Consider the following 19047-nt stretch of genomic DNA (forward strand, 5'->3'; position numbering starts at 1 on the left):
TAGGTCTAGCTACAGCTGATCAGCCTTCTAACTAGTTTAAAATGTGTTTTTTTTTTTTTGACCAGACAAACAGCCTGATTAAAACACAAGTGATTTGAATTCTTCAAACTGTATTAGCCTACATTAAACATCTATTAATACTGGATGGTGTATTTCTGGAATCAAGTTCGCGCTGTTGAGGCTCACTCTGTTTGTTTCTTTGTGAGAGACCGCACACATAAAGAAACTCAGAAGAAGCCCACTCAGGTGAAAATTCGAAATGTTTAGTTTATTCATAACAGGATATAGTTAAGTAACATACAATGACAAATGAGCAAATTTTCTGAATATTCTCACAATGCAAAAAAAAAACATTCAAAACACCTACAGTTTGCACACATTATGTGAAGTCTAGTGCGCTCTCTCACTGCATGATTCAGTCTATTAAAATACATTCAGAATGATCAAAAATTCAAGACATGGGTGCAGGAACCAACTTCATATAGTTAATCAATTTTAATGTGATATTGATTTTTTTACAACAGTTCAATAAACTAGAAGTTAATTAAGAGACTTATGTTTTAGATTTTGTGTTTCAACAACAGAAATAATTCCAAACAAAGCCACAGTGCTGTTTTGTGTCTCTGAATTCCCTTTCACTGCGATTCCGGAAAATACACGGGTAATGTGTCCTGGCAATTGTTCCCAGGTCACTTTCACACTGCCAGTGATTTCCTGGAATATGTGCGTGCATTCACACACAACCCGTAAAGGTCCCGTAATGACGCATGATATCATGATGTGGCGTACAGTGTGCGAGTCGAAAACGCTAGGCACGTTACCTTTCACTTAAACTGGCGAACGATCTCAGCTTCAGCGTTGAACGTGAGGACTGATTTCTGCTTCATTACAGTTTGCACATATATTTTTGTTTTGAACGTTAATCTGCCTTCAAAACAACTGGTAAAAGAGTCGCACGATAACATGGGTAATCACTACGACACACCCTTTACCACATTGGTCCTGGCTTTTGTTCACACAGCACTCATTCCAGGACTGAACCCAGCAATGTTACTAGGTCCCCAATCCGGGATCGATCACGGAATCAATCCTGGCACTTGTTTGCGTTCACACAGAATGTTCCGGCAATTTTCTGGGTCCAACGTGCAGTGTGAAAGGGGCTAGCAACATGATGGTGTTTCGTTCCTGAATGAATCAAACATTGAAATGATTCAGTTCAATTGTAATGACTCGCATGTTAACAGTGACTTACTGCCACCTAATGGCAGTTTACATTATACATTTAAAGTAGTTTTTATTATTTAAATAAATTCAAATATCAGTATTCAAAGTTTTATGTTTAATATATTAAAACATTATTTATGTATTTGTAAAACTAGGCCTTTGTAAAGGAAAATAAAAAATCTGCAGAATTAAGTATGTATAAGTTGATAGAACACAAATATTGCTTCATAATAAATCTAGGTGATGCGGTGCTTTTTTGGGATAATTTGCATGGAATATTGTCTTCTGATATGAAATGTTCACTGTTCATCTTAGTAATAAATATTAGTAATAAATATCATTTATTACAGTGATGATATTTTGTTTTCTTTTTACGTAAAACACATTAAATATTACATATGTATGTAATAAAATCTGTATTTCCATTACAGGTTCAGGTCTTAACCCCTTACTAGTCACCCCTCATTTTTCGTCATGGAGACAGAAATGACACCCAAAATAAAAAGGTTTCTGCTCATGATTCTTTTTGACTATATACATAATCAACATATGTTCACAAAGCTGACACTTCGAAGTTTACTGTTCAACAATCAGAATTAGAGATATATAAGCTTAAACATAAAAAAAAACAATCAAAACATATTTTTCAAATGTATTCAAATAATTTTTTGATGTAGGATATTATTTTAGAAACATTGTGTAGCTAAAGCCACAAGTCTACCAACACTTCAAATGAAATTTCATATTATAATCTGTAAAACTGAATTGTATGAAATATTTTACCATCAGTTCAAGCCCGAAAGAAGAACAGAGTGGTGTGATAGAAATAGTGATGAAGGTCATATGTGTTTGCAGTACACAAGCCACGGATGGTTAAGACAGCTGACTGCACTGTGTGACCGTCTCTCTCTCTCTGTCTCTCTCACACACACAAACGATGCGCAAAACTCCACATTTGAACCGTCAATAACAAGTACTTAAACTATTAACTAAACATACTTACAGTAGTTGATTCAGAAGTGCCGGATTGTCGTAGCAAAGTCAGAATTACCTCCTCTCCTAGGTTCCCAAAACAGTCCTCCATAAAATGAGTTGCTGTTCTGTTGTAAGTAATATTAAATATTCCTAAATGCATCTACTTTGGGAACATGTGGGCAGCATTACGCAAACATTTACACACAGTGACGTAGACGTGGGCAGTGTTGGGAAGGTTACTTTGGAAATGGAATAGGTTACAGATTACAAGTTACCCTGTTTAAAATGTAATAGCAGTGTAACTTTTTCAATTACTTTATTAAAGTAATGTAACTAATTACTTTTGAGTACTTTTTGATTACTTTTCTAAATTTGTGAAATTTAAAGAATAATAAATAAAAGCATATACATCAACTTAAATACAGTTATCTAATAAGCATGTGACGTATTCTGTGTAATAAACTCCTGAAATATTGGTGTTTTTTTTAAACTGCTGTCTCTGTATATGATGATAGTTTTCTCAAAATAAGTAAATTGCACATGAAGTGACACAGAGCAGTTCTAGAAATGATGTTTATGTGCTCGTGTACTCCTATATTGAGGCAGCAGAGGTTGAAAACACTGCGAGCTTCAGTAGGCCTATGTGTAGTAAATGAAACCATATCTTTGCCATTAATTTACAGGAGGGGCGGACTGGGAAAAAAATTCAGACTGGAAAATTCAAACTCATACAAACAAATTCATGGACAAAACTATTTTTTGTATGGACCTGACATAAAAAAGGTTTAAATCTTTAATTTGGGGACATGCAAAATAATTAAAAGTTCTCTCCTGAACTGCACCTTCACTTCCATTTTTCTCTTCAGTCTCTTTATTTTGCCCTGTTATCCATCTCTCTCGTGACTTTAATACTCAAGATTGAACAAAACTATACTTTACAATACAATACTCTACAATGCTACAATATCTTTATAGAAAAATCCTAATACTGTACACGAGTCATGTTTTTCCCTTACAAAAAATTACCATGCTTTTATTAGCCTATATAAAAGTTAAATAACCTTGTTTTTTTTTTGTTTTTTTTGCAAATGGATTTGTATTTATTTTTAAATAAATACATTTGTAAAATAATTTTACATTTTTGGTGATCACAGTTAAACAATAGTAACCATTTTCTCTGGATTTATAGTTAAATATTAAAATGTTAATTTTCGTAAGGGTTGTGTTGTCTGTCGTAGCTCCCCCTAAACCTATAAAAAAAATCTGATTGTTTTTCAGCTAAATTACTACTGTAACATTACAACAGATAATAATGATGTCCTTTTTATAGTATTTTGAGTGATGACTGATGAGCAACGTGCTGCTGCTTGATTAAATAAATAAAAAAAACAAAGACAAAAAAGCATCTTTACAGATGAAACTGACCTGAAACCCTGAACAGGAGTTCTGCTTCTCTGCTCCAGCAGTCCTCTCTATTCTCTCTCTCTCTCTCTCTCTCTCTCTCGCATTGATTACTCTGAGTCTGATCCAAACCGTTTGGCCGAGGCGCGGAGAGCACGCGAGTCATGACTAACACTTCATGATTTATTAGAGATTTAATTATCAAATGGCGGATTCGCAAATGATCGCTTTAGTACATTCGGCAGGCAATTATACAATAATGATATTAAATAGTGGGGCAAAATCGGCTGCCAGGCCACCGGGAATTGTCCCGGTTCTCCCGGTGTCCAGTCCGCGCCTGATTTCCACAGACACGCAGAATGTGCAAGTCATATATTGCATTTTTGGGGCTTTATATTTACAGACACTAGTCCATGTCATGTTTTGATTCAAGTGTACTGACCTACTTTTGATTTAGTCATCCAAAATGTGGCATATTCCGTCCGCGTTAGGCATTCCGTTTTTATGACTGGATTCTACGAACCAGACTGTGTTTCCGCATCCCGGAAATTATTAGGGCGGTATGTCTCAGAATAGTTAGTGCAATTTGGGAAAGAAATCAGTTAAATCTGTATGTGGATGTGTATAAATATTCAAATGTAATCCCCTTTGTAATCGTTAATCATTTCATAAATAACTGTAATTTAATTACTCATTTTTTCTAAGTAACTGTAACTAATTACAGTTACTATAATTTTGTAATTAAATTACGTAACGCTGTTACATGTAACTAGTTACTCCCCAACACTGGACGTGGGGCCGTGTTAGAGGGAGCCGTTTTAGGGAGGCATGGCAGAGCCTTAACTTTGATAAAGAATATATCTTTGGATTTGAGACTTTAGTCTTTTCAACTTTACAGATATTATTCATGCACCAAGAGAAAGGACAAATTGATAAAAAATAAATTATCCACTTTTTCCTCACGCTGGGATCATTCTGATATCTGTACAAAGATGCAAACGAGTGATTTAAACCAAATGCATCAAAGGGAAAGTTCTTTCACTCCATTTGTCCTGACTTGTGGACTGTGTCAGAAAGCGAACACGTATCTGTGTACTGTATCCAGGGCTATCCTTAGCTTACACGGGGCCTGGTGTGAGGTAGTTAGCAGGTCCCCCTAGTTCTGTTCGCAATCATGTTCCCTCCCCCTCAGTCTATTTGCTGCGGTGCCCGGTGCAGCATTTGCACTGCTCAAAGGACAGCCTGACTCTATCCAGTGTAGAATATTTGTTGATGTGTTGCTCTGTAGGCAGTGTTTTGCTCAAAAAAAGGGCAAAGCAGAACTGTTGTGCTTATCTAGTGAGTCAATAATTCAGTGCTAGATTCATGAAGACTTAGTTTCTGAATGAATCAGACATGTAAATGAATCAGTTGAATCAGGCCACTTCAGATGCAGCTTCTGAAAAACGATGTTATGCCCATAATGTAAAACTTTTGTGTAATAAATTCAATGTTGAATGTAAGTATTTATTTCTAAAGCTACTTTGGAAGTGTCTATTCATTGTTTTTCTTATTTAATACAATGATGACTTTAACTTTTGGGGGAGGGGGGGTGGGTAGTTTCTCAGATCAAATCAATGTGTAATCAATTAATTAATTACTAATTAATTAATACAATCATTAGGATTAAACATTTAAATTGCTTGGCAGCCCTAATTGTTAACTCAATGTATTAATGGAATATGAGGTGTACATAAAATTGCTTATATTGAATGAACAAATTGTATTGAATATTTACTCAATTCACATTTGTTTGTTTTTGTCCATTGACTGGCGTTTTATTTTGGATCTGACATGATGAGGAGCTAACAACTCTCTTAACTGGCCAACTGAGCAAGATTATCAGTAATTTTTGTTGAAATATCCAGATATCTTCTTATTTATCAGTCTGTCTCTATTTGTAATTTTGTTATGATTTGACACAGAGCCGCAGAGTGAATCACATATCTTCTGAGCAGAAGAGGCGATTCACCATAAATGCCTGCTTCAAGACGTTGTGCAATCTTGTGCCGACTCTCAGGTCTCAATCAAATGTAAATCTGAATTCATCTTACTTCACTTGATTCTTGAAATCACAACCTGATTCCTACTTGTTTTCACTGCACAATTGTAATAAGTTTTACAATTGTGCATTGTGAATAATCAAAAGTTATTTTTTTGTCACCCACTAATGGGTTTCCAGATTAGTAATGCTGCAACACTTCAAAAAACAGTCGACTACATTGGCAAACTGCAACTAGAGAGACAACAGATGCAGGAAGAGACCAAGAGACTACGAGAGGAGATTGAGGAGCTTAATACATCTATTAGGTAATGTTTATTGCAATAAAGTAGACTTTATTTTACTATTTTAAAGTATTACATTTGGATAAACTGCTGCTTCATAGCCAGGCTATTTCAGTGTAAAGATACCCGTGATGGGGAGCTCAAAAAAATACACATGATTTCAAACAAGTAACCTCTGTAGATGAACTGTTAGAGATGCCCACTATTTATTGCAGCTTGTGCCAGGAACAGCTTCCTGATACAGGAGTTCCCATCACACGCCATCGCTTTGACCACATGAGGGAGAAGTTTGACGACTATGTGAAGAACAGAACTCTGCAGAACTGGAAATTCTGGATAGTATCCTTTAGCCATATTAGTTTTATTCTGTAGCCACATGGCATATGAATCAGCCATCAGTCAGTGGTTATACTTTTTTGTTCATTGCACTACATGATCAAAATAATTTTCTTTTAAGCACCCCATGAGGGTACTTATACATTTTTTAATCAAATTAGACAGACTACTTTCATTTATTTTGACCTTAAAGTACACTGATACGGTTTGTTACTCAAAATAAGTTTGGGTCATTAATAAAAAATATAAAAAAACTAACCCAACCATGAATATTTAGTATATTCATTTTAAATAAAGTTATTGTTGTTTTTTTAACAATACAATAGCATTATTACTATATATATTTTTTTTTATTGGTTTATTTTTCATAATTAAAAAAAAAATTATTAGTGTGTAATAATAATACTAAAATACACATTTTACAACTGAAACATTTTTTATTTGTGAGGGGGACAGTCAACACATCAGTGAGTTTGCTGTGGTACCCAAAATGCTGCCCATGTTTTTTTCCATAACAAATAGGGGCAGTTTTCAGTTGCCCAAATTAGTGTTTACACTTACACTAACTCAATTTCAATGTGATTTTTTTATGCTGTTCTTCAGCCTCCTGGGTGCCATTGGACTCCTCCACAAGCCTATTTTCTTTAATACTTTTCTCTCAGTTTAGCGTCATTATTCAGCCTCTGTTTGAGTCCTTTAATGGGACAGTGTCTACCACCAACAACACAGAGCTATGTGAAACCACCATGCAGTGGCTGGATCGATACTGTACCCTCCCAGTCCTCAGGCCTAGTAAGTGTTCCAGTTCTTTTTAATAAAATGTCAGCAACTGGAAACTTAGAGAATACTACTTTATTTTTTTTTATGGAGAGTAGGGCTGTGCAATTAATGGTAATTGGAAATAAAAATCAGCATATGCAATTTTTAAACCAAATAATGTTTTAATTCAGATGTGTGTAAGTGTGCATTAGGTCTTGGTGACAGCAGCCTAATATCTTGGGAGGGTAGTTGTGATGTTGATAATTTGTGTATCAAAAGTGTTTACTAGGAGAGCAATATTTGAATTGCTTTGTGGTGAAATGAAGAGAGGCATACCAAAGTTATTTTAGTTATTTAGTTGTGTCTGTGTATATATATATATATATATATATATATATATATATATATACAGTACAGACCAAAAGTTTGGAAACATTACTATTTTTAATGTTTTTGAAAGAAGTTTCTTCTGCTCATCAAGCCTGCATTTATTTGATCAAAAATACAGAAAAAACAGTAATATTGTGAAATATTATTACAACTTAAAATAATAGTTTTCTATTTGAATATACTTTTAAAAAATAATTTATTCCTGTGATGCAAAGCTGAATTTTCAGCATCATTACTCCAGCCTTCAGTGTCACATGTAACATCCAGTCTATCACATGATCATTTAGAAATCATTCTAATATTCTGATTTATTATGAGTGTTGGAAACAGTTCTGCTGTCTAATATATTTGATGAATAAAAGGTTAAAAAGAACTGCATTTATTCAAAATAAAAAATAAAAAATTTATAATATATATTCTAATAATATATTTTCTTTACTATCACTTTTTATCAATTTAACACATCCTTGCTGAATAAAAGTATTGATTTTATTTAAAAAAAAAAAGAAAAAAAAATTACTGACCCCAAATTACTGACCAGTAGTGTATATTATTACCAAATATTTATATTTGAAAAACATAGCTTTTTTTTTCTTTACTTTTTATTCATCAAAGTATCCTAAAAAAGTATCATATGTTCTGAAAAAATATTAAGCAGCAGAACTGTTTCCAACTTTGATAATGAATCATCATATTAGAAGGATTTCTAAAGGATCATGTGATAATGATCCTAAAAATTCAGCTTTACATCACAGAAATAAATGATAATTTAAAGTATAATAAATTTAAAAACAATTATTTTAAATTATAATAATATTTCACAATATTACATATTTTTTCTGTATTTTTGATCAAATAAATGCAGGCTTGATGAGCAGAAGGAACTTCTTTCAAAAACATTAAAAATAGTAATGTTTCCAAACTTTTGGTCTGTACTGTGTGTGTGTGTGTGTGTGTGTATACATATATATATATATATATATATATATATATATATATATATATATATATATATATATATATACAGTACACAGGTGCAGGAGTATGTCGGGGGAAAATTAATTTATCTCATTAATTCAACTCAAACTGTGAAACTCGTGTATTAAATAAATTCAATGCACACAGACTAAAGTAGTTTAAGTCTTTGGTTCTTTTAATTGTGATGATTTGGGCTCACATTTAACAAATACCCATGCCAATCAGCTAATCAACTCAAAATACCTACAAAGGTTTCCTGAGCCTTCAAAATGGTCTCTCAGTTTGGTTCACTAGGCTACACAATCATGTATTGCCACAATCAAATATTAATTGTCAAAGAAGCTGGCTGTTCACAGAGTGCTGTATCCAAGCATGTTAACAGAAAGAAAAATCTGTGTGAACTTCACAAGAAATGGACTGAGGCTGGGGTCAAGGCATACAGATGTGTCAAGGGGTGGTGTTGGCGCAGTGGATAAGACACATGCCTTTGGTGTGAGAGACCCAAGTTTCCAATCCACTGTGAGACACCAATGTGTCCCTAAGCAATACACTTAACCCCTAGTTGCTCCAGAGGTGTGCGACCTCTGACATATATAGCAATTGTAAGTCGCTTTGGATAAAAGCGTCAGCTAAATGAATAAATGTAAATGTCAAGGAATTTGGCTACAGTTGTCGTATTCCTCTTGTTAAGCCACTCCTGAACCACATACAACGTCAGAGGCATCTTTCCTGGGCTAAGGAGAAGAAGAACTGGACTGTTGCCCAGTGGGGCCCAAGTCCTCTTTTCAGATGAGAGCAAGTTTTTTATTTCATTTGGAAACCAAGGTCCTAGAGTCTGGAGGAAGGGTGGAGAAGCTCATAGCTCAAGTTGCTTGAAGTCCAGTGTTACGTTTCCACAGTCTGTGATGATTTGGGGTGCAGTGTCATCTGCTGGTGTTGGTCCTTTTGTGTTTTTTTTTTTTTTTTTAAACCAAAGTCACTGCATCCATTTACCAAGAAATTTTGGAGCACTTCATGATTCTTTTGCTGACCAGCTTTTTGAAGATGCTGATTTCATTTTCCAGCAGGATTTGGCACCTGCCCACACTGCCAATAGCACCAAAAGTTGGTTAAATGACCATGGTGTTGGTGTGCTTGACTGGCCAGCAAACTCATCAGACCTGAACCCATAGAGAATCTGTGAGGTATTGTCAAGAGGAAGATGAGAAACAAGAGACCAAAAAATGCAGATGAGCTGAAGGCCACTGTCAAAGAAACCTGGTCTTCCATACCACCTCAGCAGTGCAACAAACTGATCACCTCAATGCCACGCCGAATTGAGGCAGTAATTAAAGCAAAAGGTACCAAGTATTGAATACATGTACAGTAAATGAACATACTTTCACATACTTAAGGCCAACAATTCACTACATTTTTTATTTATTTTTTTATTGGTCTTATGGAGTATTATAATTTGTTGAGATAGTAAATTGGTGGGTTTTTGTTAAATGTGAGCCAAAATCACAATTAAAAGAACCAAAGACTTAAACTACTTCAGTCTGTGTACACAGAATTTATTTAATACACAAGTTTCACAATTTCAGTTGAATTACTGAACTTTTATATAATGATATATTATATAATGATATAATGAACTTCCACAACGTTCTAATTTATTGAGATGTACCTGTAAGTCAGCTGTCTGCTGGACCATGGTCTAAGTTCCAAAATACTATAATACAATATTATAAACTTGTGCCAATGCTTATTAGACATACTTTTTATATTATTGAATTGAGTTAATTTATTTTTCATGTCTGTTCTACAGATATGAAATTACGGTTTAATTTATCAAGGACGATACTACTTTTTCAATCTGAAACGTGTTCTTGTACACTGAAATACAATTTGGAATGTAGCATGTTTGCATAAGAGAAAATAAAATCCGAATCACAGTATCCATTGAAAGAAGTATTATTTATTTTTTTGTTTTCCATATTTCACAGCAACGGTCAGTTTGGCTAAATATCAAACTAAAATGTATATGCAATTGTTATGGGAAGCCATATGTTTTCAAACATTTTTAACTGGAACATGGAATGTAAAAGTCTTTAAGAGCATGTTAATTTGTATGTTGCTGGTCGTGGCTAAGTTAACCTTTAAAGAAATTAGAAAGTAGAAAATTTCCTAATAAAATATACAATGTGTTACTTATACTATACAATACTATTTAATATTTTACATTTAAAAATTGTCACTAATTTGAATGGAACACCAAATCACACTCTGTTTCTGTGTCTGTGTGTTTGTTTGTTTCTGTGTCCTCCAGTGGTACTCAGGACGTTACGACAGCTCTGTACCAGCACCTCCATCTTGACTGATCCCTCTCTTTTGCCTGAGGAAGCTAAAAAGGCTGCTTTCAACCCCAAAAAACATTCCTCAGGATCATAGTTTTGAGTCAATGTGATTTGAGTCTTCAAGGAGCCTTTACAGCAACACTGTGGTGAAGTATTTGCTATGTTGAGAACACTGAACTCATTTAACTTCACTCAAACAAGTGGAAATGCAATCTCTCTTGTTTACATGCAGTCTCTAGAGAGCCATACAGCTGGCATGTCTTTGTGTTTTTTAGACTTCATTAGACGTGTGGATTTTACTGCTCAGGGTGTTTTTTTGTATATTTGGGTGTCTTCCATATCAGTGCTCTTATTTTGAATATTTAGTGGAGCCTCACCCTCACTCAGTTCATCCAGAAACTACAGCAAGAGTTAATAAATACCAGGATCAAGACTGTTTTTTTGAAGTGCATGGACAAAAAGTATGAGTGAAAATTACAAATTGAACTACAGCCACAAATATTTATATTCTTATGATAAGTTTTTTATCGTAAGATTTATTGTTGTACCTTAATTTAAGTAGAGCTATAGAAGAAAATGTTGAGTTATAGAAGAATGCAGCCAAGTGAGTTTTATACTGTATAGTTTTTCTTTGTTGTCATCGTTTGTTTGTTTTTGTTTTTTGCACGCTATAGGCTATTATTTTAGGCATATTATGATCAAAACAAAACTTTTAATATTTAATAGGCCTTTCAATAGCATTTTATTTTTTCCATTGGAGAATGTCTTTGTCAGCCACCTGAGTATTATAGTTCACCTTAAATGGCCACAGGTCTGAAATGTAAGAACACATCTATTGTTACAAATTAAACTTTGAAAGTGTACTTTGAATGTTGATTTGCTCCGTTTTGTTTCTGCAAAAACTGAATGAACCTTTCCAACGCTGGGCTGTTCCCAGTAATAAATGATTTTGCATTCATTTATATGCGAAGCGTTTGACTAAATGTTGTTTGTAGAGAAGCTGGATGTTTTCACTAATCTGCATGAACAAACAAGGTCAATATAGTATTCTCTTTAGCCTGTTTACCTTAGAAACAGTCTTTCCATCTCCTGAATTAAGCTTTTACTTTTACAGAGTGAAACCAAAAAAATTGTGATTGAGTAAATTAGTGCTGTTTGAAAATGTTTGGAAAATTATGAACACACTATGGAGGATTTAAAAATTTACACAGAAACTGTTCAAACCATTTTCTTGCCTTACCCCAACTAGTCGCTGGTCCTATAGAGGGCGCAACAGGATAAGAAATATTTGAAGGACACGTTTACACTCATTACACTCACGTTTACAAATATATGTATACTCTGAAAGCTCCACAAGATGTGTGATTATATTACTGGATGATCAAAATTGAACTGGAGAATGCACATTTTAAACATCTTATTGTACAGGTAAGTTAATCACTGTTCTAATCTAATGCGCTGCTGCACTGTAACACATACACATAAGCTACCGACAGTCAATCGTACACCACTTGCAGGTTGCGCTCGCAAAGAATCACTCAGCACAGAAATGTAGCCTACTGTCAACACTGTTCTGTGATTTCTCAGTAAAATAGCTTACAAACTGAAAAGTTCAAGCATATATTTCTTTATAACTAAACACAGTGTCACTACTACTAGAGAGGCACTGCCATGTAGAATTAATTCACACACGCAATCCCTTTCACCAATGCATTCATAGCCTATAAATGTAATCTTTACTGTGCTACTTTATCTGTATCTGATTTAGAACTAGCAGAAATTTGTGAGAAATAAAATGACCCAAAGGCAAAATAACTGATAAAAATGAGCTGTTATAGTAGCAATTGCCTTGTGGGCAGGGCTGTGTCATATGCTATAGCTGTGCACAATGGGTTTGACACAGATCCAGACTTATGTGTTAATTAATGACGTCATCAGCGACTAGTCGACTTCAAATTTCATCATATAAAAGTCAACTTTAAAATAAATCAGAAGTCGTTTAACCACTAGTGTAAATACTATGTACCTCTTGGGCTAGTTTAAAACATACAACCACAATTATGGGAAAGACTACTGACTTGACAGTTGTCCAGAAGAAAATCATCAACACCCTCCATAAGGAAGGTAAGCCACAGAAGGTCATTGCTGAAAGGGCTGGCTGTTCACAGAGTGCAATATCAAAATCTAATCATAGAAAGTTTACTGGAAGGAAAAAGTGTGGTGGGAAAAGGTGCACAATAGTGATGGGATTTATGGCTCTTTGAGGGGATCCGGATCTTCGCAATCCGTTCCTTTCAAAGAGCCGTTCAAAAGAACGGCTCTTTTGGCTCTTTTTAAATATTTAGTCAGTTTTAAGAAGCCAGCTTGGGGGCATCTCAGTTTATCCTGGAAATAATCACTGGGAGGAATGATGAGGTGAGATTTGTAGTCAAATAATTAAAACTCAGATATCACACACCAATATCTGAGTTTGAATTATTCTGAAATATTGATTATTACCTCGTTTGTCATGTGTGGACTATATTCCATAGGGTTGCACAAATCCCTCTGCTTAGACAGTGACATCACTATTTTGGATTTACCTTTAGTAGGCTACAAAGTGTGTGTGTGTGTGTGTGTGTGTGTGTGTAAAGCTACGTTGACTTATGTTATTCATACAATACCTACTCAACTAAACATCAAAAACAAAGCCGGCTGCAATGAATTTCTGTGCAAAACAGCTTTTACTACAAACACTTTCACACAAGAACATTGTTATCACACAAGAACATTTTGATAGAAAACAAAAAATATTTAAAGTAGATAAAATTAGAATAAATAAAATGGAAATGTCTACATACTACATACTATTACTACTGTAAACTTTGCAAATAGGACATCAGCCCCTTCAAGTCAATGAACAATAACAAAGTGGGCTGCAATGAACATGCACAACTAATAACTAATATCATCACGCTATAAAGGGTTGGCCTGCGCTGGGTGCGCCCCTCCCCCTATAACTGTTCTGTCTCGCGGAGGAGCTCATTTGTGTGCATCTGTGTGAAATACGCATAGGAAAAAAGAACGACAGAAAGAACGGCTCCCCTCCAGCCGCGACTCGGCTCCCATCGTTCATGTTTATGAGCCGTTCAAAAGAATCGGTTCGTTCGCGAACGTCACAACTCTAGTGCACAAGCAACAGGGTGACCACAGCCTTGGCAAGATTGTCAGGAAAAGCCGATTCAAGAACTTGGGAGAGCTTCACAAGGAGTGGACTGAAGCCGAAGTCAGTGCATCAAGAGTCACCACACTCGGACGTCTTTAGGAAAAGGGTTACAGCTGTCACATTCCTAGAACCAAGCCACTCCTGAACCAGAAAAAAATGTCAGAACCATTTCATCTGGGGTAAGGAGAAAAAGTACTGGACTGTTACTAAGTAGTCCACAGTTCTCTTTTCAGATGAAAGTAAATTTAGCATTTCATTTGGAAATCTAGGTCTGGAGTCTGGAGGAAGAGAGGCACAGAATCCAAGCTGCTTGAAGTATGGTGTGAAGGTTTTAAGTCAGCGATTATTTGGGGTGCCGTGACATCTGCTGGTGTTGTTCCATTGTGTTTTATCAAGTCCAAAGTCAATGCAGCCATCTACCAGGAGATTTTGGAGCACTTTATGCTTCCATCTGCTGACAAGCTTTATGGAGATGCTGATTTCCTTTTCCAGCAGGACTTGAGCACCTGCCCACAGTGCCAATACCACTTCCAAGTGGTTTGATGACCATAATATTACTGTGCTTGAATGGCCAGCCAACTCACCTGACCTGAACCTCACAGATAATCTATGGGGTATTGTGAAGAGGAAGATAACATCTGACAAACAATGCAGAGGAGCTGAAGGCCGCTATCAAAGCAAATGCCTCAGCAGTGCCACAGGCTGATCGCCTCCATGCCATGCCGCACTGAAGCAGTAATTTGTGTAAAAGCAGCCCCAACCAAGTATTGAGTGCATAAATAAACCTGTTTTATATTGATCTTGAACATTTCTGTTTTGTAAATCTTTTTTTGATTGATCTTTGAGAAAATATTCAAATTTTTTAACATACTGATTTTTTTATTTTCTTAATGTGGCGGGAGGGGAGTGGTATTACAGATAAAAAGGATTCCGACTACGCCACCCGGGGAATTTCGCCCCGGGAAATAGACAACACTCAGGTTATTATTACTAGGTCACTCAGGTTCGATTCTCTAATAATGGTAGGCCGAGACGTGGATATGAAAATGTACAAAAAGTATTTTATTAATACAAGTTTGTTTTAAAGCAGAATCATAATCACATTAAAAATAACTGCAATCAGGAGCTGTACTGGCCAGATTTTACGCTACACACATACTCAAGTAAACAAAAACACGCATCTGAATAAACACACACACACACACACTTTCTATACTAAAACACTGGTTACAAAGACACAACCAAAAAGACACACAAACTAACAGGGCTGAGGCAAACCACGGGAGGAGGGATCACTAAACTTAATTCACCGAAGGCACTCACACACACAGCAAGGACTTCAAAAAAAATCACTGCAAAAGAAAGACAGGCTACAGCCACTGTAAACAAGGAAGGAGGCGCAGACGAACGTGACGCATGCCAGGCTACAGCCAACCAGCTCTTAAATAGGGAGGGCTCCCTACTGATAGGTGCTCACTGATGTCACTCATCTCATTCACTCGGTTACAATCCACCCCAAGCTTCTGCAACGTCGCCCCGACGGTGAACTAAACAGAACGTACGCTCTGAGTCGTCAGGGCGAAACCAGGCAGGAACAGAGTTTGACACAAGACCTACAGCTCTTACTGCCTCCATGATGACTATTAAAAAATTGGCTGTCATTAACTCAGTGCATAGCACAGTATCTTCACCGTACTGGACTGATCCTGTGGAACTCGGGATCTACATCCAAATTCCTCATGCCACTTTTGAATGCGACATGGCTTGCGAGATGATCTACAACCTCGCTCTAACTCAGTGCATCGCACCGTAACTTCAACAGCCCCAGACTGCTCCTCTGGAACTACGTCCAAATTCCTCATGCCACTTTTGAATGTGACATGGCTTGCGAGATGACCTGCAACCTCGCTTTAACTCACTGCATCGAAGACGGGTCACCTATGCGATGACAATCTTACAATTACTGTAAAACGAAACTAGGAGCCTCGAAGGTTAACAACAGACAAAAACGTGCAGAGCCATATTGTCTAATCCCAAATACACCATATGAGGAATTTACAGCTCACAGCTAAAACCACTGGCACGACTCAAGTCTGTCCGGACCCCATAATTCCAAATATATATAAAAAATACAACGCTTAATAACTGTAGATACTATAGAGCCAGTGTGGACCTCGCACAATACTTAAAATACACCTCTCTATACGACGAGGCGACACTTTAAAAACCCGCACTGATCACGACAACCAATTTCATGGTGCCTGCGGGGATGCGACACGCCCGACATTCACGCACCTTAACTGAGGCCCGGAGCTGTAGCCAATGACACGACCAACGCGGTTCCTGACCCCAAGACTCAACATTTGTAGAGAAACAACTCTCCGTAATGGTGGACACCATGGGACCGGTGTCCACCAGGCAAGGTACCTCAACCCCACCCATACCTACAACTAGTTGAGTACAAGTCGACATCAAACGAGACTTAAAATCTGACCCAACCAGGACACTCGAGCCTGTCCCTTCCCCATCCTGTCGTCCCCTGAAAAAATTACTCCTGAAGAGCAACGTACGATTTTGTGCAACCATACGAATCACGCAATGCCTGAATAATTTTCTTCGGATCCTCCCTCTCGTCCCTCGACCGATAACGAATCGGGAAAAATCACTTACCAATACAAAAACTCACAGGTCTACTTGTCACAAACTCACGAAAGAAACTGCTGCTGTCTGGTTTCTGTAAAAGAGAAGAAAAAAACAAAAACAAAATATCCAAAAAAACACTAAACCAACAAAACAATACCCACGTCTTTGCACTACACGATAGAGACCCTGCCGACTACGCCAGATTGTGGCGGGAGGGGGAGTGGTATTACAGATAAAAAGGATTCCGACTACGCCACCCGGGGAATTTCGCCCCGGGAAATAGACAACACTCAGGTTATTATTACTAGGTCACTCAGGTTCGATTCTCTAATAATGGTAGGCCGAGACGTGGATATGAAAATGTACAAAAAGTATTTTATTAATACAAGTTTGTTTTAAAGCAGAATCATAATCACATTAAAAATAACTGCAATCAGGAGCTGTACTGGCTAGATTTTACGCTACACACATACTCAAGTACACAAAAACACGCATCTGAATAAACACACACACACACTTTCTATACTAAAACACTGGTTACAAAGACACAACCAAAAAGACACACAAACTAACAGGGCTGAGGCAAACCACGGGAGGAGGGATCACTAAACTTAATTCACCGAAGGCACTCACACACACAGCAAGGACTTCAAAAAAAATCACTGCAAACGTTCGGGGAAAACACCACCACCACCACCACAAGAGATCCTCCACCCGTGGAACCTCAGCACCTGAAAGGAAAATAAATCATAAAACAAGACAGAAAAATAAAATAACCAACGTCAAAATACTGACTACAATATAGCCCAGTTGGATGATGTTTAGGGTACGGTCATGAGCGGATAGTTTGGTGTTCAGTTTAGTTGACTCTAATACACAAAGCATCAATAAAACCAGACAGCAAGGATCCCCTTCATCAGTGGGGTGACAATCTTCTCACAGATGGCAACAAGTTTGTAGTGCACACGGTAGCGACAGCAGAGCAGGAAAATACGATGCTCTCTCTCAATCCAGAAGTAAGGAATCGACGGGGCTATAATAGCGTTTTATAGCACCACCAGGAAAACAAATCGCCCGGACGAGAGGGAAAATCCGGACGTAGACGATGCATTCACACAATGTGCTCGTCCTTTCACAAGCACGGATACTCAAACACTCAAATCATGCAATCCGCTGTTCAGCTGGACTACAGGGACACTGAAAGGCGAGCAGCCAGCAAATGCACCCACCGCGACAAGCCGAGGGAAACCGGAGAAGAAAGACAGGCTACAGCCACTGTAAACAAGGAAGGAGGCGGAGACGAACGTGACGCATGCCAGGCTACAGCCAACCAGCTCTTAAATAGGGAGGGCTCCCTACTGATAGGTGCTCACTGATGTCACTCATCTCATTCACTCGGTTACATTAAGCTTTTAAAACAGAAAACTCCTGAAATATTTCAGTTTGTCTGAAATTTATCTAGTATATAAGAAAGTTTGTACAAGTTTGTATGTTTATGCATTAAACTCGTGGCCATGAGAAAAATATATTGTTCCCTCAACATAAGAAGTCATGGCTACAAGAAATGGATGTCATTCCCACAACATAGCATATCGAGGCCAGGACACAAGGATGTCGTTACCTAGACAAAATGATCTCGTTGCCACGACATAATATGACGTTCCCATGAATTAATATCTCATAGCCATGACATATCACGTTCCCACAAGTTTTTATGCCTTGGCCATGACAAAACTAAGTGAACTGACCATGGCATCTCCCAGGCACCGTAGTGTAGAGTAACTGTTAGAGCTTGTTGTTTCTCTGATCACAAATGCAGACATGGTTTCATGTTTACGCAGTGCGATATGCAACATGTAAAAAAAAAAAAGGGTGCAACAAATGCCTCATTTTTAATGGGTTTTATTGGTTTTGTCTCATCACTCTGGGAGACGGTATCACAAACAATTAAGGGGTGTAATATTTCCGTCAAAGCTTGAGCCATCCAGCCAACTATAACGCACTGGATAGCTGGCAAATCAGAGCACACCTCGCTTTTCAGAATTATGAACTTTGTAAAATCGATGCATTTCAGAAAGCAGGGCATAGAGTAGAAACATTAATGTACAGTATGTGGAAAATAATGTGTTTTTTGAAACTTAAACCACTTAAACACATTGCATTACACTGAAAACACAAAAAAGGTTAGCAATGCTGGAAGTGAAATGTTTGTGTTTGTGCGCCAGTGTAATGGGGTGACAGAGGCATGTGGATCCATACGCAAAGCTTTATTCATAGACATGGTCATACACAGGCAGGGTCGATCACCGGCAAACAGGTATATTGAGGACAGGACATGAGCAGTCCAGTAGACAGGCGTGGGTAGATCAACAGTGAACAATATCCAACAGGGTAAAGCAAAGAGAGATAATCCAGGTACACAGCAATAATCCAGGCAGGGGCAAACAGAGTCCGAAACAGCAAGACAAAAGGGTA

The 19047-nt window shown here is 37.1% G+C and overlaps 1 protein-coding gene across 2 annotated transcripts in view; it reads left to right on the plus strand.

Annotated features, from left to right (window-relative positions):
- LOC132140782 (MLX-interacting protein-like) overlaps positions 1–11574 on the plus strand; it is a 32749-nt gene extending 21175 nt beyond the window's left edge. For both annotated transcript variants that reach the window (XM_059549758.1, XM_059549756.1), the window contains exons 14-18: positions 5565–5672; positions 5822–5949; positions 6141–6264; positions 6924–7053; positions 10697–11574. In XM_059549758.1, the coding sequence (XP_059405741.1) occupies positions 5565–5672; positions 5822–5949; positions 6141–6264; positions 6924–7053; positions 10697–10818 (612 nt within the window). In that variant the 3' untranslated portion in view covers positions 10819–11574. The remainder of the gene's footprint in view (positions 1–5564; positions 5673–5821; positions 5950–6140; positions 6265–6923; positions 7054–10696) is intronic.
- Positions 11575–19047: the final 7473 nt, after the last annotated feature.

The sequence above is a fragment of the Carassius carassius genome, chromosome 5, assembly GCF_963082965.1.
Source record: "Carassius carassius chromosome 5, fCarCar2.1, whole genome shotgun sequence".
NCBI classification, from domain to species: domain Eukaryota; kingdom Metazoa; phylum Chordata; class Actinopteri; order Cypriniformes; family Cyprinidae; genus Carassius; species Carassius carassius.